Source organism: Phyllobates terribilis, unplaced genomic scaffold, assembly GCF_046119375.1.
Source record: "Phyllobates terribilis strain yellow unplaced genomic scaffold, ASM4611937v1 Scaffold_1__5_contigs__length_1240528914, whole genome shotgun sequence".
NCBI classification, from domain to species: domain Eukaryota; kingdom Metazoa; phylum Chordata; class Amphibia; order Anura; family Dendrobatidae; genus Phyllobates; species Phyllobates terribilis.
Genome location: NW_027362761.1, coordinates 211,956,825 through 211,974,882, shown reverse-complemented (window position 1 = coordinate 211,974,882; position 18,058 = coordinate 211,956,825). Strand labels below are relative to the sequence as shown.

Sequence of the window (18,058 nt, the reverse complement as noted above, 5' to 3'; positions counted from 1 at the left end):
AGTTCATCCTAGTTTTTTCAAAGTAGTTGGAGGTTGGGTGGGAAAAGGCGTGGCGATGCACGCTTGGAAAAGTCATCAAAATTTACTGCAACTTTACATTACACCAGAAATGTACTTCAGTCCCTCACTGGAGTACATTGCTATTGGAGGTGCAAGGCAGTCGTGAAATGCGTCTTATTCATAAAGAGACATGCACTTTTTAATTTAATTAGATGCATTTTACTCCAGCGATGCTTTCATTAAGACTGGTGTACAAAATATCAGAATTGGGCCCTTTAACTTTATTTTCTTCACAATTCAATCTTCTGATATACTGAGCATACCAAAAATCAAGCTGCAGACATTCAGGCAGGGCAGCACATAACGATCATATTGCAGCGCGCTGTACGGGTGTCATGGAGAAACAATTTGTCTTTGAGCAAAAGATATTTTAATCCACTTTCAATCCACTTTTTTTAATCCAAAATCAAACATCAACAACTTAATTTCAAACAATTACTATGATCAGTAGGCGAAAACGATCGTTTGTTTTTAAGTTTTTACTCAATGACTGATCATTTTTGGCTGAAATTGTTCATTTTCATCATGTGCATAAGGGGCCATTAATCAGAAAATTACCTAATAACTTTTATGAAAGAGGATTGTAGTTAAGAGCTGTCAAATATTCAGAGAGTAGGAGGCTGCGTGACCAGTTATCACCAAGTTTCAATGTAGGATATGTACCGGTTACATTCCTTTTTCTTTCTACTTTACTAGAATTCTCCTTCAACATCGCAATGCACCTTGATTAACTGAGTACTCAGTTAAGGTGTATTGACTAGTGATAAGCGAGCATGTTCTGTTAACCCTTTCAGCGAGCATGCTCGGGTGCTCACTGAGTATCATCAGCGTGCTCGCGTGTTGTGTTTGAGTCTCTCTTTGCGCATGATTTGCGACTGTTTGACAGCTTTAATACATAAGAGGAATGCCTGTTTCTTAGTCATTCCTCACATGTATTAAAGCTGACAAACAGTCACAAATCATGCGCACAGAGGGAGTAAAACATAACACCCGAGCATGCTGAAAATACTCGGATAACACCCGAGCATGCTCTTAAATCTTGAGTAACGAGCATGCTATTGACCTTTATAATAATGAGTGCATTACTTTTTAAACTTACTTGAGAAAGTATCAATTGTCCATGAGATAGATTCACAAATCTTCTCAGAAATGAAAAGTAAGTATCTGCACCTATGGTATTTGCAAGATATCGTAGTAGAAAATAACCCTATAAATGAAAATGCAACAAAGATGTTATTCCAGAAAGTAATCCAGGATGCATAAATTAAATCATAGGGCATAATGAAGACCACAAAATAAATAGTAATCTGAACTAACATTCTGTCATATAAAGAATCACAAATAGTAATGCATCATTGTGATATTACTAATTACTAGTACAATAATATGCTACAAAGGAACATTACTGTATAGTGGCAGTGCTATGGGCAGAATAATGTAAGAAAAGCTTAATGTATACATAAAATGTGGTACATGTTCTAATTCTTGAGAACAATTTTGGGTTCATATGGAGAAATAAAGGCCAATGTCCATATTCCATGTTGTTCACTTTTTCTTGGATGTTTGCATGAGAAAAATCTGTGATTGACGTCCAGTTGTCATGAACATGCCCTGTAAATACCTATATTGGTTTTCAGTTTGATAAAAATATATACTGATCAGCCATAATATTAAAACCACCTGCCTAGTATTAAAACCACCTATCATAATGTACTGTATTTACCCTTCCTGCTACTTAATCCTCTGAATGTGCCCTGTAGAATTTTTCTCTACCATCAATAAATTAGAAGCAGATTCTTTATTACAGTTGGATTGGATTTATATTTCCAGCATATTCCACAGTTACTTATGAGCAAGGTCGCACTAGCTATCTGGAAATTCTCGAAAATGCCGTTACGGCAATGGGACGCATCGACCCACAACCGTTTCAATGACACCAATACTGCTAACAACTGTAGCTGAGCAGAGAGCCATCACCTCCCTGCTCCACCACTTAGTCAGGCTGCAAGCAGCTTTTGTCCTGCAAGGCTCATGCCACATAAGGGAGGTCAGGCGACCTGAAAATATCAATAGATTTCGCCGCCTTCTCTGCTTCAAAAACTCCACAGGAGCAGAGTATCATCTTGGTATGGCAGTAGGGCGAGGTGAGCATTTGTTTTTTTCATTCCTGACAGGCACAATGGCGGCATTATTATTACTAGAGATAGGAACAACATGGGAGGCTGGGGGTCATTATTAACAGGAGACACAATCCAGGGGTTATTATTAAAAGGAGGTACAATGAGGGTCATTAATAAAAGGAGACATACAGCTGCTCGTATAGAAATCTTTTAATCCTTGGCCTTTCACACTAGGCTGGGACTTCCGGCTTTGATGAGGCCCGGGTGGGTTCTTTACAAGTGTGGAAAAGTTCATGATGTGCGCCACAGTGCTGATCAGTAGATACAATGAGGACCTAATGGGTGACGGAGAGGAGCAGAGGGGCTGGAAAGGTGATAGGTGAGGTGAGTATAAGGATTCTTTTTTAAACCTTTTGATGGCCCTTTAACGTTCTGTAAAATGGCGGCCAGCTGCCGCCAGTTTGCTGAGCCTGCGCACATGCACAATTATAAAAGAATCAGCATTTTGGCAAATAAAATTTGAGCAGAATTCAATTAATATGTGTTTAAGGTCTGGTGGTATTTTTTGTGTCATTGTAGAATTGATGGTAATATTGGTCTTGCTACAGACGTGTTTGACAATAATCGGAATGGTGCAATTCCCTATGTGGTGGTATTGCAAAGCCATAGTGTTGTGGCATTATTTAACCTTTTATAGCAGTATTATTGGTACTATTACTACATCAGGAAAGGTCATATTTGTAACAAAGATCCCCATCTGTGGAAGTGGGTGTTGGGGGCTACATGGGCATGTGTGCATTTAAATGCCAAGATGGAATTTTAGTCCCAGACTGGCCAAGCTTCCGAGGAAATTTACAGGCCAAATTAACAACTTGAACTTTTCATCATGTAACTTAAACAATACCTGAACACTTTTTCAGTGTGGCAGGGTCCATTATCTTACTCAGAGAATCCAATGAAATTAGGAACAAAAGTTTCCATGAGCGAAAGCACATGGTTTGATACAAAATTTAGTTGCATAAGTGGCAATGTAACATTGTATATGCATGCCACAAAAATGTTTCTTGTGTCACAATTTTCTGAGAACCGTAATGTTTTCATTTTTTGGTTGATGGAGCTGTGTGAGAGCTGGCTTTTTTATTTATATCATTTTGGGGTAGATATGAAGTTATGATCTCTTCTTATTGCATTTTTTGTGGTGCTGCGGTGAACAAAAAAACGCAATTCTGGCATTTTTTTTCCTTTACAGTATTTACCAGTCAGGTTAAGTAATTTTATATTGTGATAGTTTAGTGTTTTATGGACACACGTTTATTTTTTAATTTTTATCATTTCTGTATTTTTAAAGGGGAAAAAGAGGGATGGTTCAAAAATTTTTAACATCATTTACCTGCAATCACTTGATGACTCACACTACATACTGCAATACTATAGTTTGATGGTGTATAGTGAAAATCATGGTCTCCTATGAATGCCAGCCACCATAATTGCAGGCATTAGCAGTCTTTAGTTGACCCCTGGCTGCATTGGCAGCCAATTGGCACTTTGCACCTAGCGGGGTTGTGGGGGGCATTGATACGTGAAACGACGGAGATTGACAGCACCATTTAAGGCCGATCCTGGCTGTTAGAGGTAGATACTGGCTGAGTAACACAGGCAGCACCTGCTCGGCTTAATGCAAGCTCAGTTCATAAAAGAAGGGGAGCCGACATTGGATGTACCAGTACTTCCAATGTCGGTAAGGGCTTAAAGTCCATAAAGAACTGTATCCTTGCCCATTTTTCTTGCTTCCAACACATCAGCTTCAAGAACTAGCTGTTCAGTTGCTGCCTAAATATATATAAAACCACTTTTGTCAATGGTTTTATGTTATGGCTGATCAGTGTATGTACTGTATATGCAATAAAATTACTATAGAGAAACACAGATAGTAATATAGAGAGTACTGAAGAGCTCAATGACTGTAAAAGGAAGCTATCATCAGAAAATGATCTATTGAATTAATCAGGTTTTTGTTTTAAATGTATATTTTTTGGCAATGTTTCTTTTTCCATATCACAATCTCTATTAAAAATAAAATGTAGAAAAATTGCAATTCTTGTAATTTTCACACTGGCCACTGGGGCTTTTTTAGACTCTAACTTCTTGTTCCTTCAGAAAATAATATTTGTACATAGCCACTTTGGTCAGACCCAGACCCTATCTTTTGTTTAGAAGCATCTGATGAGCCTTTGCAGTGGTGATTGTGACAGGAGGCGGGGCATGGTCAACCGGGCTGTGACATCACCTATTGTGATTGGTGGATCATGAGTTATCAGCTGTGACAGAAAGTAGAAGTCTAAAAAAGCCCCAGTGGCCAGTGTGAAAACTGCAAGATTACTAATTTTGCTTTTTAATAAAGATCATGATGTATATTAAAAAAAAACCAATTACCCAAATTAAAAAATACACATTAAACAAAATCTTGATTTGAACAATGGGTCACATTCTGATGATTACAATTCAGTTTGTGAAATTTCAGATCAGCAAGATCTGCTCCTGTAAGTGTGAGTATTGAGAAGTAGAAGCGTCTATGAGTACAACAGTTAAACCAAGAAGAGATAGACCACACAAATTTACAAAGAAGGGGTGCTGATGGGTGCTTGAAGCAAGTAAAGTAAAAACTGATTTTTCAATGTTGCATCAGCATCATTCGCTAGAGTCCCAATATGCCTTTAGAAATGACATCAGTAAAAGAACTTCATGTTGGGAGCTTCTCAACAAGGGGTTTCACTGGTTGAGTAGCTGCATATTAGCCAAGTGACGGTTGTACTCGTGTTAAGCTGGAGTTGTTCTCTGGAGTGATGAATACATTTTCACCATTTGTCAGTCTGATGGGTGAAGATGATGGGTGAAAATAGGATGGTCATTTGCTTGGAGGATGCCACCACCCGGAATGTATAGTCCCTACTGTTAAATTAGGTGGAAGAGTAATAACGGTATGCAACTGGTTCTCATGGTTTGTCCTAAGAGTCTTATTTCCAGTAAATAGTTAGGTCTTCACCATATAAAGACATTGCAGACATTTGTAAACTTTGTACTAATAGTTTGGCAATGCCTTTTTACAGTTTCAGTATGACTGAGTTGTATAAAAACATGACCCATAAACACATGGTTTGATTAGTTTTTGCTGCAATGGAATGCGATGTCCAACAAGCTCAAACAGATGTGATATTCAAGTGTCCACACACGTTAATAAAATTAAACATTTAACTACTAACCTTCAGGTAATGCACCTGCATGAAAGTTTTATCTGCATTTAAGCCGTGCCGTACTATGGAAGCTCCAGAATCACTGACTTCACCAGTGGATTCTCCTTGTGGTCTAACAATGTGACAAATATAAACACAATAAGCAGCGTAAATTATTTAAAATAAAACTGTCAAATACTAAAAAACCTATGGAATCTACTATTATCAGCCATTGTTTAGTATCGCATTGAAGGTCAATTGAAATTTTCGACACCTATTGTTATTGAATTTCATTTTCCTATAATTTACAAGTAAAAGAAAATCAGTTTGAGATAACAAAACTGAGAAATGACGATTATAGTTTTATTTGGAAAAACACAATGGCGGTCTACAATACTGTCAAAACTCTTGTCAAGAAAAATGTAATGTCCAATAACCTCATATTTAAACATAAATCTATAAATTTCAATTAACACTTAAAAAACGTCTTGTTCTAAAATGTAATGCTATAGTAGGAGACAAATTTAAGATTCTTAACCTGGATGATTCCCAAGTCATCACAATAACTAAAGCACAAGGTACATCTATTCCATTTCAAGTATTGATTTAAACGTTCACAATACAAAGCCTGTCAGAAGAAAGGCTCTTTTCATTCCTACTCTAGGTAACAGATAAGGGAGCAATAGATTAGAAAGAAAAGTTAAAATAGTTCTTAGCTCCATATTTAGAAAGGTGAGATGCAATAAGAACGATTTCATGTTTCAAGGACATACACTATTTGTTGTATTATACAAAATACTGACAATCTGCCTACCCCAGCCTATTTAGCACTATTATGATCCTATATTTGATAATCTTTGCTAAACTGTATAATAAAATATTGTAAAAAAAAAACATAGCAAATAAGTCAAAAACACTTTGAGTATAATATGTTCGGACACCTAGAATCAAGGATAAACACTTTAAATTACTGGCAACAAAGGAGTCATTTTTCTAATTGTACACTAAATAAATCATTGACCATCCATAACCAGACCCAACACAAAACAGGCAGATTTTTTGCAAAACAGTGTAGTATCGGCGTCTCTGCCCCCTGACAGGCAGAGACGCCGTCCCTCTTACAGCCGCGCTCCCCGCCCAGCGTCCTCCGGCGCTCCCGCTTCTGCTGCTGCCGGCGCGCGCAGCTTCCAGGGCACTGTGCTTAGGGCGCGTACACGCGCTCCCTCTCTCTTAAAAGGGCCGCACGCGCCATCCTAAGGAGTCCCCGGCCAATGGCCGGAGGAAATCTCATACAAAAGGCACCTCCTCCAAAATGGAGGTGCCCGTGCAAGGTTGTAGCTTTGTGTGTAAAACTCTGCTTCAGCCCTCAGGTCCAGTCTGCCAGCCTGACTACCAGTCCAGTCCGCCAGCCTGACTACCAGTCCAGTCCGCCAGCCTGACTACCAGTTCAGTCCGCCAGCTTGTCTACTCTCCAGCCCAACAGTCTGTCTACCAGTCCGCCAGTCTGTCTATGCTCTACAGTCCAGTCCGCCTGCTTACCAGGAAGCACCTGCCTGTTACCTGCCGTGCCTACCAGCCAGCCTACCTGGAGGCTCCAGCTTGTTACCTGCATTGCCTACCTGTCAGCCTACCCGGAGGCTCTTGCTTGTTACCTGCCGTGCCTACCAGCCAGCCTACCTGGAGGCTCCTGCTTGTTACCTGCCGTGCCTACCTGTCAGCCTACCCGGAGGCTCTTGCTTATTACCTGCCATGCCTACCAGCCAGCCTACCTGGAGGCTCCTGCTTGTTACCTGCCGTGTCTGCCAGTCCGTCTACCCGGATCACCCATCAGCCTGCCTGCCGTGCTCATCTGCTGTACCAGTCAGTCCCTGCCTTCTGACCCGTGGGAGTCACCTGCTCTCATACAAGGTCGGTCCCAGAGTAGCACCTGGTCCCTCTGCTCAGTCCTTCCCTGGTCACGGAGTCGATTGAGCCACCGTACGACCTTGATCAGTCCGAGTTGATACCTAGTTACACCCCTCTGGTCCCTCCTTACACCGCAGCACAGAGGTTCCACCACCCGTATCCGTAACAGTTTGCACGGGCCATGGAACCCGGTGGCCCCCAGGCCCCTTCGCTTGCTGACCTGTACCAGGAGGTTTCTCGTCAGAGATCCCAACAGGAAACCATCCTGACCTACCTACGGTCTGTCAACTCTCGCCTGGACATGCTGTCTGTTCCACCTGTGCCCAACTCGAGTCGAGTGACACCCGCTCTGTCAGCGCCGGTGCCTACCAATACCACGGCATCCAGCCTAGGACCCCGGCTTTCTGCGCCTCCTCATTTTGGAGGTGACCCCGTCCTATGTCGGGGCTTTTTGAACGAGTGCACGCCGCACTTTGAACTTCTGCCACATCAGTTTCCCTCCGACCTGTCCAAGGTGGCGTTCATCATGTCTCACCTCACCGGGGAAGCATTGACATGGCTAAACCCTCTATGGGAGAGAGGGGATTCTCTGGTGTCCGATCTTCCGGCTTTCCTCACTGCCTTCCGGAGGGTCTTCGATGAACCCGGACGAAGGATTTCTACTGCCTCCTCATTGCTCCGTCTCTGCCAAGGGAGTCTCACCGTGGGCCAGTATGCCATAAGGTTCCGTACCCTCGCTTCTGAGCTTGCCTGGGACAATGAGGCCCTGGTGTCCACCTTCTGGGAGGGTCTTTCTGGTCGGATTAAGGACGAGTTAGCCGGCCGGGACATTCCTACCACCCTGGATGACCTGGTGTCACTAGCTACCTGGATTGACATCCGTTTCCTAGAACGTGCTAAGGAGACTACCCGGGAGAGAAGATTTCCCCGTCTTGCTCCTGTTTTCCAGAAACCGGCTTCCCAACCAGCAACTCCCCGGGCACGCTCGCCCGAACCTATGCAGATCGACCAGACCAAGATGGTCAAGTCTCGCCAAGAAACACGCCGAGCCTAGGGGAGCTGTTTCTACAGTATTGTGGTAGTAAGGAGCACCTAATCCGTTCCTGTCCGGTGAAGCCGGGAAACTCCAGTGTCTAGGACCGCTCGGAGAGGTCATCCTAGGCAAGAGTAAATCCTCTCCATTATTGACTTTGTCCGTCTCTATCTCCTGTGGAGAGAACCGCTTCTTTGAAACCACACATCTGGATTCCGGAGCCGCTCTGAATCTCATTTCCCAGTCCCTTGTAGAGAAGTATCAGATTCCTACCAAACCTCTGACTGAACCATTGGCAGTCACTTCCGTGGATGGAAGACTCCTTCCGGTGACCATCTTGCTCGTCACAGAGCCCGTAACCATGCAGGTGGGAATGCTGCACTCAGAGAGGATCTCCTTCCATGTGCTTTCCGGACTCTCTCACCCACTTTTGCTAGTTCTACCCTGGCTAAAGAGACCTGAACCTGTTCTGAATTGGCAATCTGGTGAGGTGCTCCATTGGGGGCAGGATTGCCATGAGACCTGCCTGGTTCCGGTTCGCCCGGCTCGACCTCCATCTACTCCGGCTAATTTACCTGGGCTACCGGCACCTTAATGGTCCTATGCTGATGTCTTCGACAAGAAGGAGGCAGAGACACTGCCACCTCATAGGCCATATGATTGCCCTATCGACCTGGCACCCAGTGCCACTCCACCCCGTGGGCGTATTTACCCATTGTCATTGGCCAAAACCCGGGCCATGTCGGAGTACATCGAAGAAAATCTGGCTAGGGGATTAGTCCGGAAATCTTCCTCCCCGGGTGGAGCCGGATTCTTCTTCGTAAAAAAGAAAGACGCCCCTGTATCGATTATAGAGGACTCAAGCAAATTACTACCAAAAACAAATACCCCCTGCCGCTCATCTCTGAGCTGTTCGATCGCCTTAAAGGTGCGAAGATCTTCACCAAGCTCGATCTTCGTGGGGCGTATAACTTGGTCTGGATCCGCCAAGGAGACGAGTGGAAGACGGCATTCAATACCCGGGACGGTCACTATGAATACCGTGTGATGCCCTTCGGTCTCTGTAATGCTCCTGCCGTCTTCCAAGAATTAGTTAACGACATCTTCCGTGACCTCTTATATTCTTGCGTAGTGGTGTACCTGGACGACATCTTGGTCTTCTCTCCGGATCTTCCTACACACCGGAGGGAGGTTCGTCAGGTCCTGCTTAGGCTCAGGCAGAATCACCTATATGTAAAATTTGAGAAATGCCTCTTCGAGCAGACCTCTCTTCCGTTCCTGGGCTATATTATCTCTAAGACAGGTCTACAGATGGACCCCGAGAAGGTCTCTGCCGTCTTAAAGTGGCCCCATCCGGTGGGGTTGAAGGCGATTCAGCGATTCCTGGACTTCGCCAACTGTTACCGTCTCTTCATCGCACATTTCTCTTCCCGGACTGCTCCCATCTCTGCGCTCACCCGAATGGAAGCAAATGCTAAGGAATGGCCGTCCGAAGCTGAGGAGGCCTTCCTCTCCTTAAAACAAGCCTTCTCTTCTGCCCCTGTGCTGCACCGTCCGGATAGCAACAAACAGTTCTTTCTGGAGGTTGATGCTTCATCTTCCGGAGGCGGAGCGGTGCTCACCCAGAAATCTTCATCCGGGAGAATGGTAACCTGCGGCTTCTTCTCCAAGCTCTTCTTCTCGTCTGAGCGCAACTACTCCATAGGAGACCGAGAACTGCTAGCCATCAAATTGGCACTGGAGGAGTGGCGTTACCTGCTCGAGGGGACTCTGCACCCGGTAGTCATCTACCACAAAAACCTGGCATATCTACAAAATGCCCAGAGACTCAATCCACGTCAGACCCGGTGGTCTTTGTTCTTCGCCTGCTTCAACTTTACCCTACATTACCGCCCGGCGGACAAGAACGTTAAAGCCGACACCTTGTCCCGATCCTTCCTGTCTTCCGATCAAGAGGAGGAGCCTATGCATATCATCGATCCCTCCAAAGTGATGAATGTGGCCCCTTGGACCTGTCTCGTCTCCCACCCAGTAAGACGTTTGTAGCGGTTCCGGATCATAAGAAGGTTCTTCACTGGGGTCATTCATCCAAACTAGCCGACCATGCTGGCCAGAAGAAGACCTTCCTGCACATTACCCGCATTACTGGTGGCCTACCCTACGCCAGGATGTGGTAGACTTAGTCACGGCCTGTTCGTCCTGTGCCCGCAACAAGGTTCCCAGACATCTTCCAGCCAGCCGTCTCCTGCCTCTTCCCGTACCTGCTGCCCCGTGGCAACACATTGCTATGGACTTTATTACTGATCTTCCTGTTTCTGCCGGTTGTACGGTCATTTGGGTGGTCACTGACCGCTTTTCCAAAATGGCCCACTTCATCCCTCTGCCTGGTCTCCCGTCTGCATCTGTGCTGGCTAAGGACTTCATCCATCACATCTTTCCTCTCCACGGCCTACCCCTCCACATTGGGTCTGATCGGGGGGTCCATTTCACTTTGCGCTTCTGGAGAGCTACGTGTAAGCTGCTGGATGTCACCCTGGATTTCTCCTCTGCTTACCATCCGCAGTCCAATGTGGAACGTATCAACCAGATCATTACCAGCTTCCTCCGGCACTTCGTCAACGCTCACCATACCGATTGGGTGGAGCTCCTACCATGGGCCGAGTTCTCCTATAACAACCATGAGAGCAAATCTTCTTCCAAGTCCCCGTTCTTTGTGGTCTACGGTCAACATCCCAGGATTCAGTTTCCCGTTTCGGCTTCAGTGGACAACCCTGCCGCGGAGTCTCTGGTCAGTGAATTTTCCACTATTTGGGAGGACACTAGATCCGCACTTCTTCAGTCCTCCGAGCGGATGAAGAAACATGCTGATAAGAGACGTCTGGATCCGCCTCAATTCCGTCCGGGAGACAAGGTTTGGCTCTCCTCCAAACATGTTTGTCTCAAAATAGCCTCCTATAAGTTGGGCCCACGGTTCATCGGTCCATTTGAAGTCCTCAAGCAAATCAACCCAGTAGCCTACAAGTTAAAACTCCTGGCCACCTTACGGATTCCCAACTCCTTCCACGTATCTCTCCTCAAACCAGTTGTACTTAATTCTTTTTCTGACAATCCAGGTACCTCCCCAGCTCCGGTCTCCGCTGAGGACGTCTATGAGGTAGAGAACATTCTGGCCACCAAGAGGGTAAGAGGAAAAACCTTTTTTCTGGTGGATTGGAAGGGGTTTGGCTCAGAGGAGAGAACTTGGGAACCCAGATAGAACATCCACGCCCCGCTTCTCCTTAAAAAATTTCTTTCAGGCCTAAAAAAGAGGGGGCGTAAGGGGGGGGGTACTGTAGTAGGCAGAGACACCGTCCCTCTTACCGCCACGCTCCCCGCCCGGCGTCCTCTGGCACTCCTGCTTCTGCCGGCACGCGCAGCTTGCCGGGCACTGTGCTTAGGGCACGTGCTTCCTCCCTCTTAAAGGGGCCACGCGCACCGTCCTAAGGAGTCCCCGGCCAATGGCCGGAGGACCTCTCATATAAAAGGCACCTCCTCCAAAATGGAGGTGTCCGTGCAAGGTTGTAGCTTTGTGTGTAGAACTCTGCTTCAGCCCTCAGATCCAGTCCGCCAGCCTGACTACCAGTCCAGTCCGCCAGCCTGACTACCAGTCCAGTCCGCCAGCTTGTCTACTCTCCAGCTCAACAGTCTGTCTACCAGTCCGCCAGTCTGTCTATGGGCCCTGCCCGCCTGCTTACCTGCAAGCACCTGCCTGTTACCTGCCATGCCTACCAGCCAGCCTACCTGGAGGGTCCTGCTTGTTACCTGCCGTGTCTGCCAGTCCGTCTACCCGGATCACCTGTCAGCCTTCCCGGAGGCTCCTGCTTGTTACCTGCCGTGCCTACCAGCCAGCCTACCTGGAGGCTCCTGCTTGTTACCTGCCGTGCCTACCTGTCAGCCTACCCAGAGGCTCCTGCTTGTTATCTGCCGTGCCTACCAGCCAGCCTACCTGGAGGCTCCTGCTTGTTACCTGCCGTGTCTGCCAGTCCGTCTACCCGGATCACCCATCAGCCTGCCTGCCGTGCTCATCTGCTGTACCGGTCAGTCCCTGCCTTCTGACCCGTGGGAGTCACCTGCTCTCATAGAAGGTCGGTCCCAGAGTAGCACCTGGTCCCTCTGCTCGGTGCTTCCCTGGTCACGGAGTCGATTGAGCCGCCGTACGACCTTGGTCAGTCCGAGTTGATACCTAGTTACGCCCCTCTGGTCCCTCCTTGCACCGCAGCACAGAGGTTCCACAACCCGGATCCGTAACACACAGCAGCAGTAACAACTCTTCTTAAAGGAAATCTGTTAGTAGGACCAACCCTCCTAAGCCGTCTATTTGGGCATGTAGGTCATAGGAAGCTGAATAAAATTATACCTTAATATCTGGGATCTGAAGTCTTATTCCAGAGAAATCCACATTTTTCTTATATATAAATGACCTCTTCCAGCCTCTGGGGAGGATGTTGTCTGGAAGATAACTCTGCCTCCAGATATTTTATTTTACATGAAGGCTGAAGTAATCAGTGTGAGACAAGTACTGTAACTAACACAGAACAGGAGAAATTAAATTTGTTTTCTTTCAAACACATTTTGCAGCTCTCTGAGCTCTGCTGTATTGTAACAATATTATAGCTCTGCCTGCCTGTGAGCTGGAAGTTGGAGCTGAGAGGAACCTGCAGATGTGTCAGTTATAATCACACACAGCTCTGCAGTGAGATCAGGAGAGCAGAGATCGGCCATTACACATCACACTGGTAACTCTCTTCAAGATTCTTAACTCTTTACCAGACTTCTTTAATTCTGAACAACCTGTCCTAAATTATACAGACAATGTCAAATTAGAAGACTGCTAGAGTCTCTTAAAGCAGAATGAATGAGTTGCAAGTGTTCAGTGTAGGGAGCCCAGTACACTTCATATGCAGCATATAAAAGGTCTACCCAAGGGAAACATATGACTGCAAAACGAGGGCAGGGGTGATAAGTACAATTTGTCTGCAGTTCCATCTTTCAAAATTAAAGGGGTATTCCCATCTCCAAGATCATATCCCAATGAGTAGTAGGAGTAATAATAATAATATTAGCAAATGTCTCCAATTAGAAAGATAGTATAGTTCTCCTGATAACCTATGTTGCTTACCCCATGTGCAGGACATTGCAATAGCTTAGGTATCCATGGTTATGACCACTCATATAGTGACAGTTAGTTAGCTGCTAGTAGTCGTAACTATGGATACCTAAGCTACTGCAATGGCCTGCACATGGAGTAAGCAACATAGGTTATCAGGAGAACTATACTACATTTCTAATTGGATGAATTTGCTATTATTATTATTACACCTACTACATATTGGGATAGGGTATTGGAGATGGGAATACCCCTTTAATTTCCAAAGATGGAACTGCAGACAAATTGTACTTATAAAGTCATTTTCGCCCACAGATTACAGCAGCTCACTAGAGGTTTCAGCTGGGGAACACGCTGTGGTCAGTTTATTGTATAGGGACTGTTAACAAGTTGGGAGAACACCATTGAAATTTTTGTACAACAGATAAACATGATGGTAAAGCATGTTTGTAGCAAACTGTAGCAGAATTCTGTAGAATTCTCAGTAGCAACATGGAGGTGATCTACAAGAACCGTTTATAGCATTCAGGATGTGTTATCGTGACCTCAGATGTCCCTTGGTGAAATAATCTGGCAGGAAGACATATATCTGTTAAGTTCTATTTTATAGCAAAGATTACACAACTATTAAAGCCATCAATACGCTATTGTTTTTCCTTGAAATGCCACAGCTATGTCGGCTTTGTCTCACGTGAGCTTGTATTTCTTTGCATCATTATCAGGAAATCAAAAGCTGTAAAATACGAGTCTCACAAAACAGCTTGAGCCTCAGGCACTGCAGAATTTATTGTTGGCAGACTTCCTGTCGTCAACCACTCCTAGGATTTTCTTGGAGAAATCCCCCAATAACTTCTTGTGAAAATTACCAGTTATCATGACAGAACAATAAAAAACACAGTAAAGTGGGGGAAGGTGATACAGAGCTCAGCAACATATAATGTGCAGAAAGGATACATTGGCTCCTAACAGGTCTTCAGTCCACAATGGACTTAACACCTATTTCATTCATAAATTCCCTCAAAAGAAGGAAAACAAGGAAATCAATGTCCAGATAAGTGGCATGTCTCCGACGTGTGATTGTTATTCTTCAGGCCTTATATTAAGGACAATGGGCAGCCATTAGTCACTGTTGTATGTTAGCAAGTGATAAGCTTTTCCCTTTGTGACTCTCAACTATCAGTCAGTGCACATGCAGTTCATACATACTGCCATGTCTGGCCTGTTCTACTCATAGAATTATAGAATGGTAGAGTTGGAAGGGACCTCCAGGGTCATCTGGTCCAACCCCATGGTCTGTCCAGCCAATGTTTGAAGACTTCCATTGAAGGAGAACTCACCAGCTCTCTTGGCAGACTGTTCCACTCATTGATCACCCTCACTGTCAAAAGTTTTTTCTAATATCTAATCTGTATCTTCTCACTTTCAGTTTTACCCCATTGCTTCTAGTCTTTCTTTGAGCAAATGAGAATAAAGATGATCCTTCTACAGTGTGACAGCCCTTCAGATATTTGTAGACAGCTATTAAGTCTCCTCTCAGTCTTCTCTTTTGCAAGCTAAACATTCCCAAATCCTCTAACCGTTCCTCATAGGACATTGTTTGTAGACCGATCACCATCCTGATAGCTCTTCTATGAGCTTGCTCCAGTTTTTCGAAGTCTTTTTTAAAATGTGGTGTCCAGAACTGGACACAGTATTCCACATGAGGTCTGACCAAAGAGGAGAAGAGGGGGGATAATTACTTCACATGATCTAGACTCTATGCTTCTGTTAATGCATCCCGGAATTGTGTTTGCCTTTTTTTCTGCTGCATCACACTGTTGACTGATGTTCAGTCTGTGATCTATTAGTATACACGGCAGGTATAGTGACTGGCATGACTGAGACAGAGGCAGGCAGGTGCTGGCGGGCATGGCTGATATACTGGCAGGCAGGTGCTGGCGGGCACGTCTGGAATACTGGCAGGCAAGTGCTGACAGGCATGGCTGATATACAGGCAGATAGGTGTTTGCGGACACGGCTGATATACAGGCAGGTGAGCTGGAAGATATAACTGTAACACAGGTAGGCACGGCAGGTGTGGATATACAGGACAACGATACTGAGATATGAGCACTGGGGACCTGAGAACTAGCAAGCGAGTTTGGAAACAGACTAATGGAAGTGCCTTAAATAGTAAGTGTCTCCCAGCCATTGACTGCGTACATTTTAGGACTGTGCACTCGCGTACCCGTTAAGAAGGAGGAAGAGCACGTGCCCTAAGCACAGTGCCCAGGAATATGCGCACCGTGCGCGTACCCTATACAGCAGCAGGTAAGGAAGGAGAAGGCAGTGTGGGACGGGGACCGCGGCGGTGAGTTAGTCGGTGTCCCTGCAGGGGGAGGGAGGCAGCGTGCAGGGACGCCGGTGCTACATAGTTCATACACACGGCCGAGTCTGGCCTGTCCTACTATCAGTCATTGCCATACAGTTCATACATACTGCCGTGTCTGGCTTGTCCTACTATCAGTCATTGCCATACTGTTCATATATACTGCCCTGTCTGGCCTGTCCTACTATCAGTCATTGCCATACTGTTCATACATACTGCCCTGTCTGGCCTGTCCTACTATCAGTCATTGCCATACTGTTCATACATACTGCCCTGTCTGGCCTGTCCTACTATCAGTCATTGCAAATACAGTTCATACACACTGCCCCGTCTGGTCTGTCCTACTATCAGTCATTGCCATACTGTTCATACATACTGCCCTGTCTTGCCAGTCCTACTATCAGTCATTGCCATACTGTTCATACATACTGCCCTGTCTGGCCTGTTCTATTATCAGTCATTGCCATACAGTTCATACATACTGCCCTGTCTGGCTTGCCTTACTATCAGTCATTGCCATACTGTTCATACATACTGCCATGTCTGTCCTGTCCTACTATCAGTCATTGCACATACAGTTCATACACACTGCCCTGTCTACCCTGTCCTACTATCAGTCATTGCCATACTGTTCATACATACTGCCCTGTCTGGCCTGTCCTACTATCAGTCATTGCACATACAGTTCATACACACTGCCATGTCTGGCCTGTCCTACTATCAGTCATTGCCATACTGTTCTTACATACTGCCCTGTTTGGCCTGTCCTACTATCAGTCATTGCACATACAGTTCATACACACTGCCATGTCTGTCCTGTCCTACTATCAGTCATTGCCATACTGTTCATACATACTGCCCTGTCTGGCCTGTCCTACTATCAGTCATTGCACATACAGTTCATACACACAGCCATGTCTGGCCTGTCCTACTATCAGTCATTGCCATACTGTTCATACATACTGCCGTGTCTATTTCTTACGGTAGCCTACAATGGGCATCAGTGACATAACACCATTCATTCCGATGTGTTACACTTGTTTCTCAGTTGGATCCAGTCTCCTGTATCCGTCTGTCTCTTTTCCCCTGCAGAATAGAGACAGAAAGACAGAGAGAGCAGGGTGCGGTTTACGGAACAATATGTATTTTCTTCTTTGCTAATCCAAAGAGTGAGTAACCTGAGAGGGGAAACTGGCCTGCAGGCATGTTTCCCTGGCCTGCTTGTCTCTGACAGGGTATGTTAGTGGTTACTGAGCAGAACAAAGGGGAAGGCGGCATTCCGGAATTAATCTCTGTATTTGGGAGGTGCATTCCCTTTCCTCCATCCCTTCCCTTATGTATAATCTTGTTTTGGATATCTGGGTGGAAGGTAGGCCCTTTCTTCTTGGGTCTCTGGAACCTCTCTTGTCTGTTTTTACCTTTAAAGCAAGGACAGATAGCATCTGCTTTTTCGAAGATTGCATGGGATTTTGCTTTACATCCCCATTGATTTCTTTGAGGCTGCCAGTTCTGTGCTCATGTTTCCCTCCGTCTGCGGTTACAAAATGAGGAGACTATGAAAGACTTCAAACTTTTGTTTAAGAAACAACAATTTGAAGATGATTTTTTTTTTAAATAAGAAGCTGAATTCCTTTTGAGTAATGACCATACAATAACAAATACTGCATAGAGAGAATACTAAACCGAGTCAGCTGGCAGCAAAGATTACAGATTGGTCATAGCTGGGCTGCACCACCTTTCTTTGGTCCAAATTTGACATTAACAGATTGTATTAATTGCAAAGACTGAAAAAAAAGCAATGTGCGGCATTGGTACATATTTTTGAGTTCTTCAAAGCTATGAAACTCTATATGACTGCAGACTTGTAAATCCTCAAACAGTGCGCTCTGTGTGCTGTGAGGATTCTCCGGTGTTAGTGCCGGAAACGGTGGTCAATGGTGACTGCAAGTATGGGATATACATACTCCCGGCCAAAACCCGACTTGACTGTTTCCAGCCTCGTGCAATATACTTGCATTGAGTTAAGTGGAAACAGTCTAGTCTGCTTGTGGCTGAGAGTATGCATATCCTATACTTGCGGTCACGTGAATGCCGTTCCCGGCGCTGACACCTGAAAAGTCTCACAACGTTTAATGCGCGCTGTTCAAGGATTCAAGGACATAGAGTAGCTGTAGACTTGTCATTTTAGACCAGACA

At 45.2% G+C, this 18,058-nt stretch overlaps 1 protein-coding gene across 3 annotated transcripts in view; it reads right to left on the bottom strand.

Moving 5' to 3' along the window:
- AOPEP (aminopeptidase O (putative)) overlaps nt 1–18,058 on the bottom strand; it is a 731,576-nt gene that overhangs the window by 336,681 nt on the left and 376,837 nt on the right. For all 3 annotated transcript variants that reach the window (XM_073670973.1, XM_073670974.1, XM_073670975.1), the window contains exons 8-9: nt 5,441–5,543; nt 1,160–1,267 (exon numbers count right to left, since the gene is read on the bottom strand). In XM_073670973.1, coding sequence (XP_073527074.1) covers nt 1,160–1,267; nt 5,441–5,543 — 211 coding nt within the window. The remainder of the gene's footprint in view (nt 1–1,159; nt 1,268–5,440; nt 5,544–18,058) is intronic.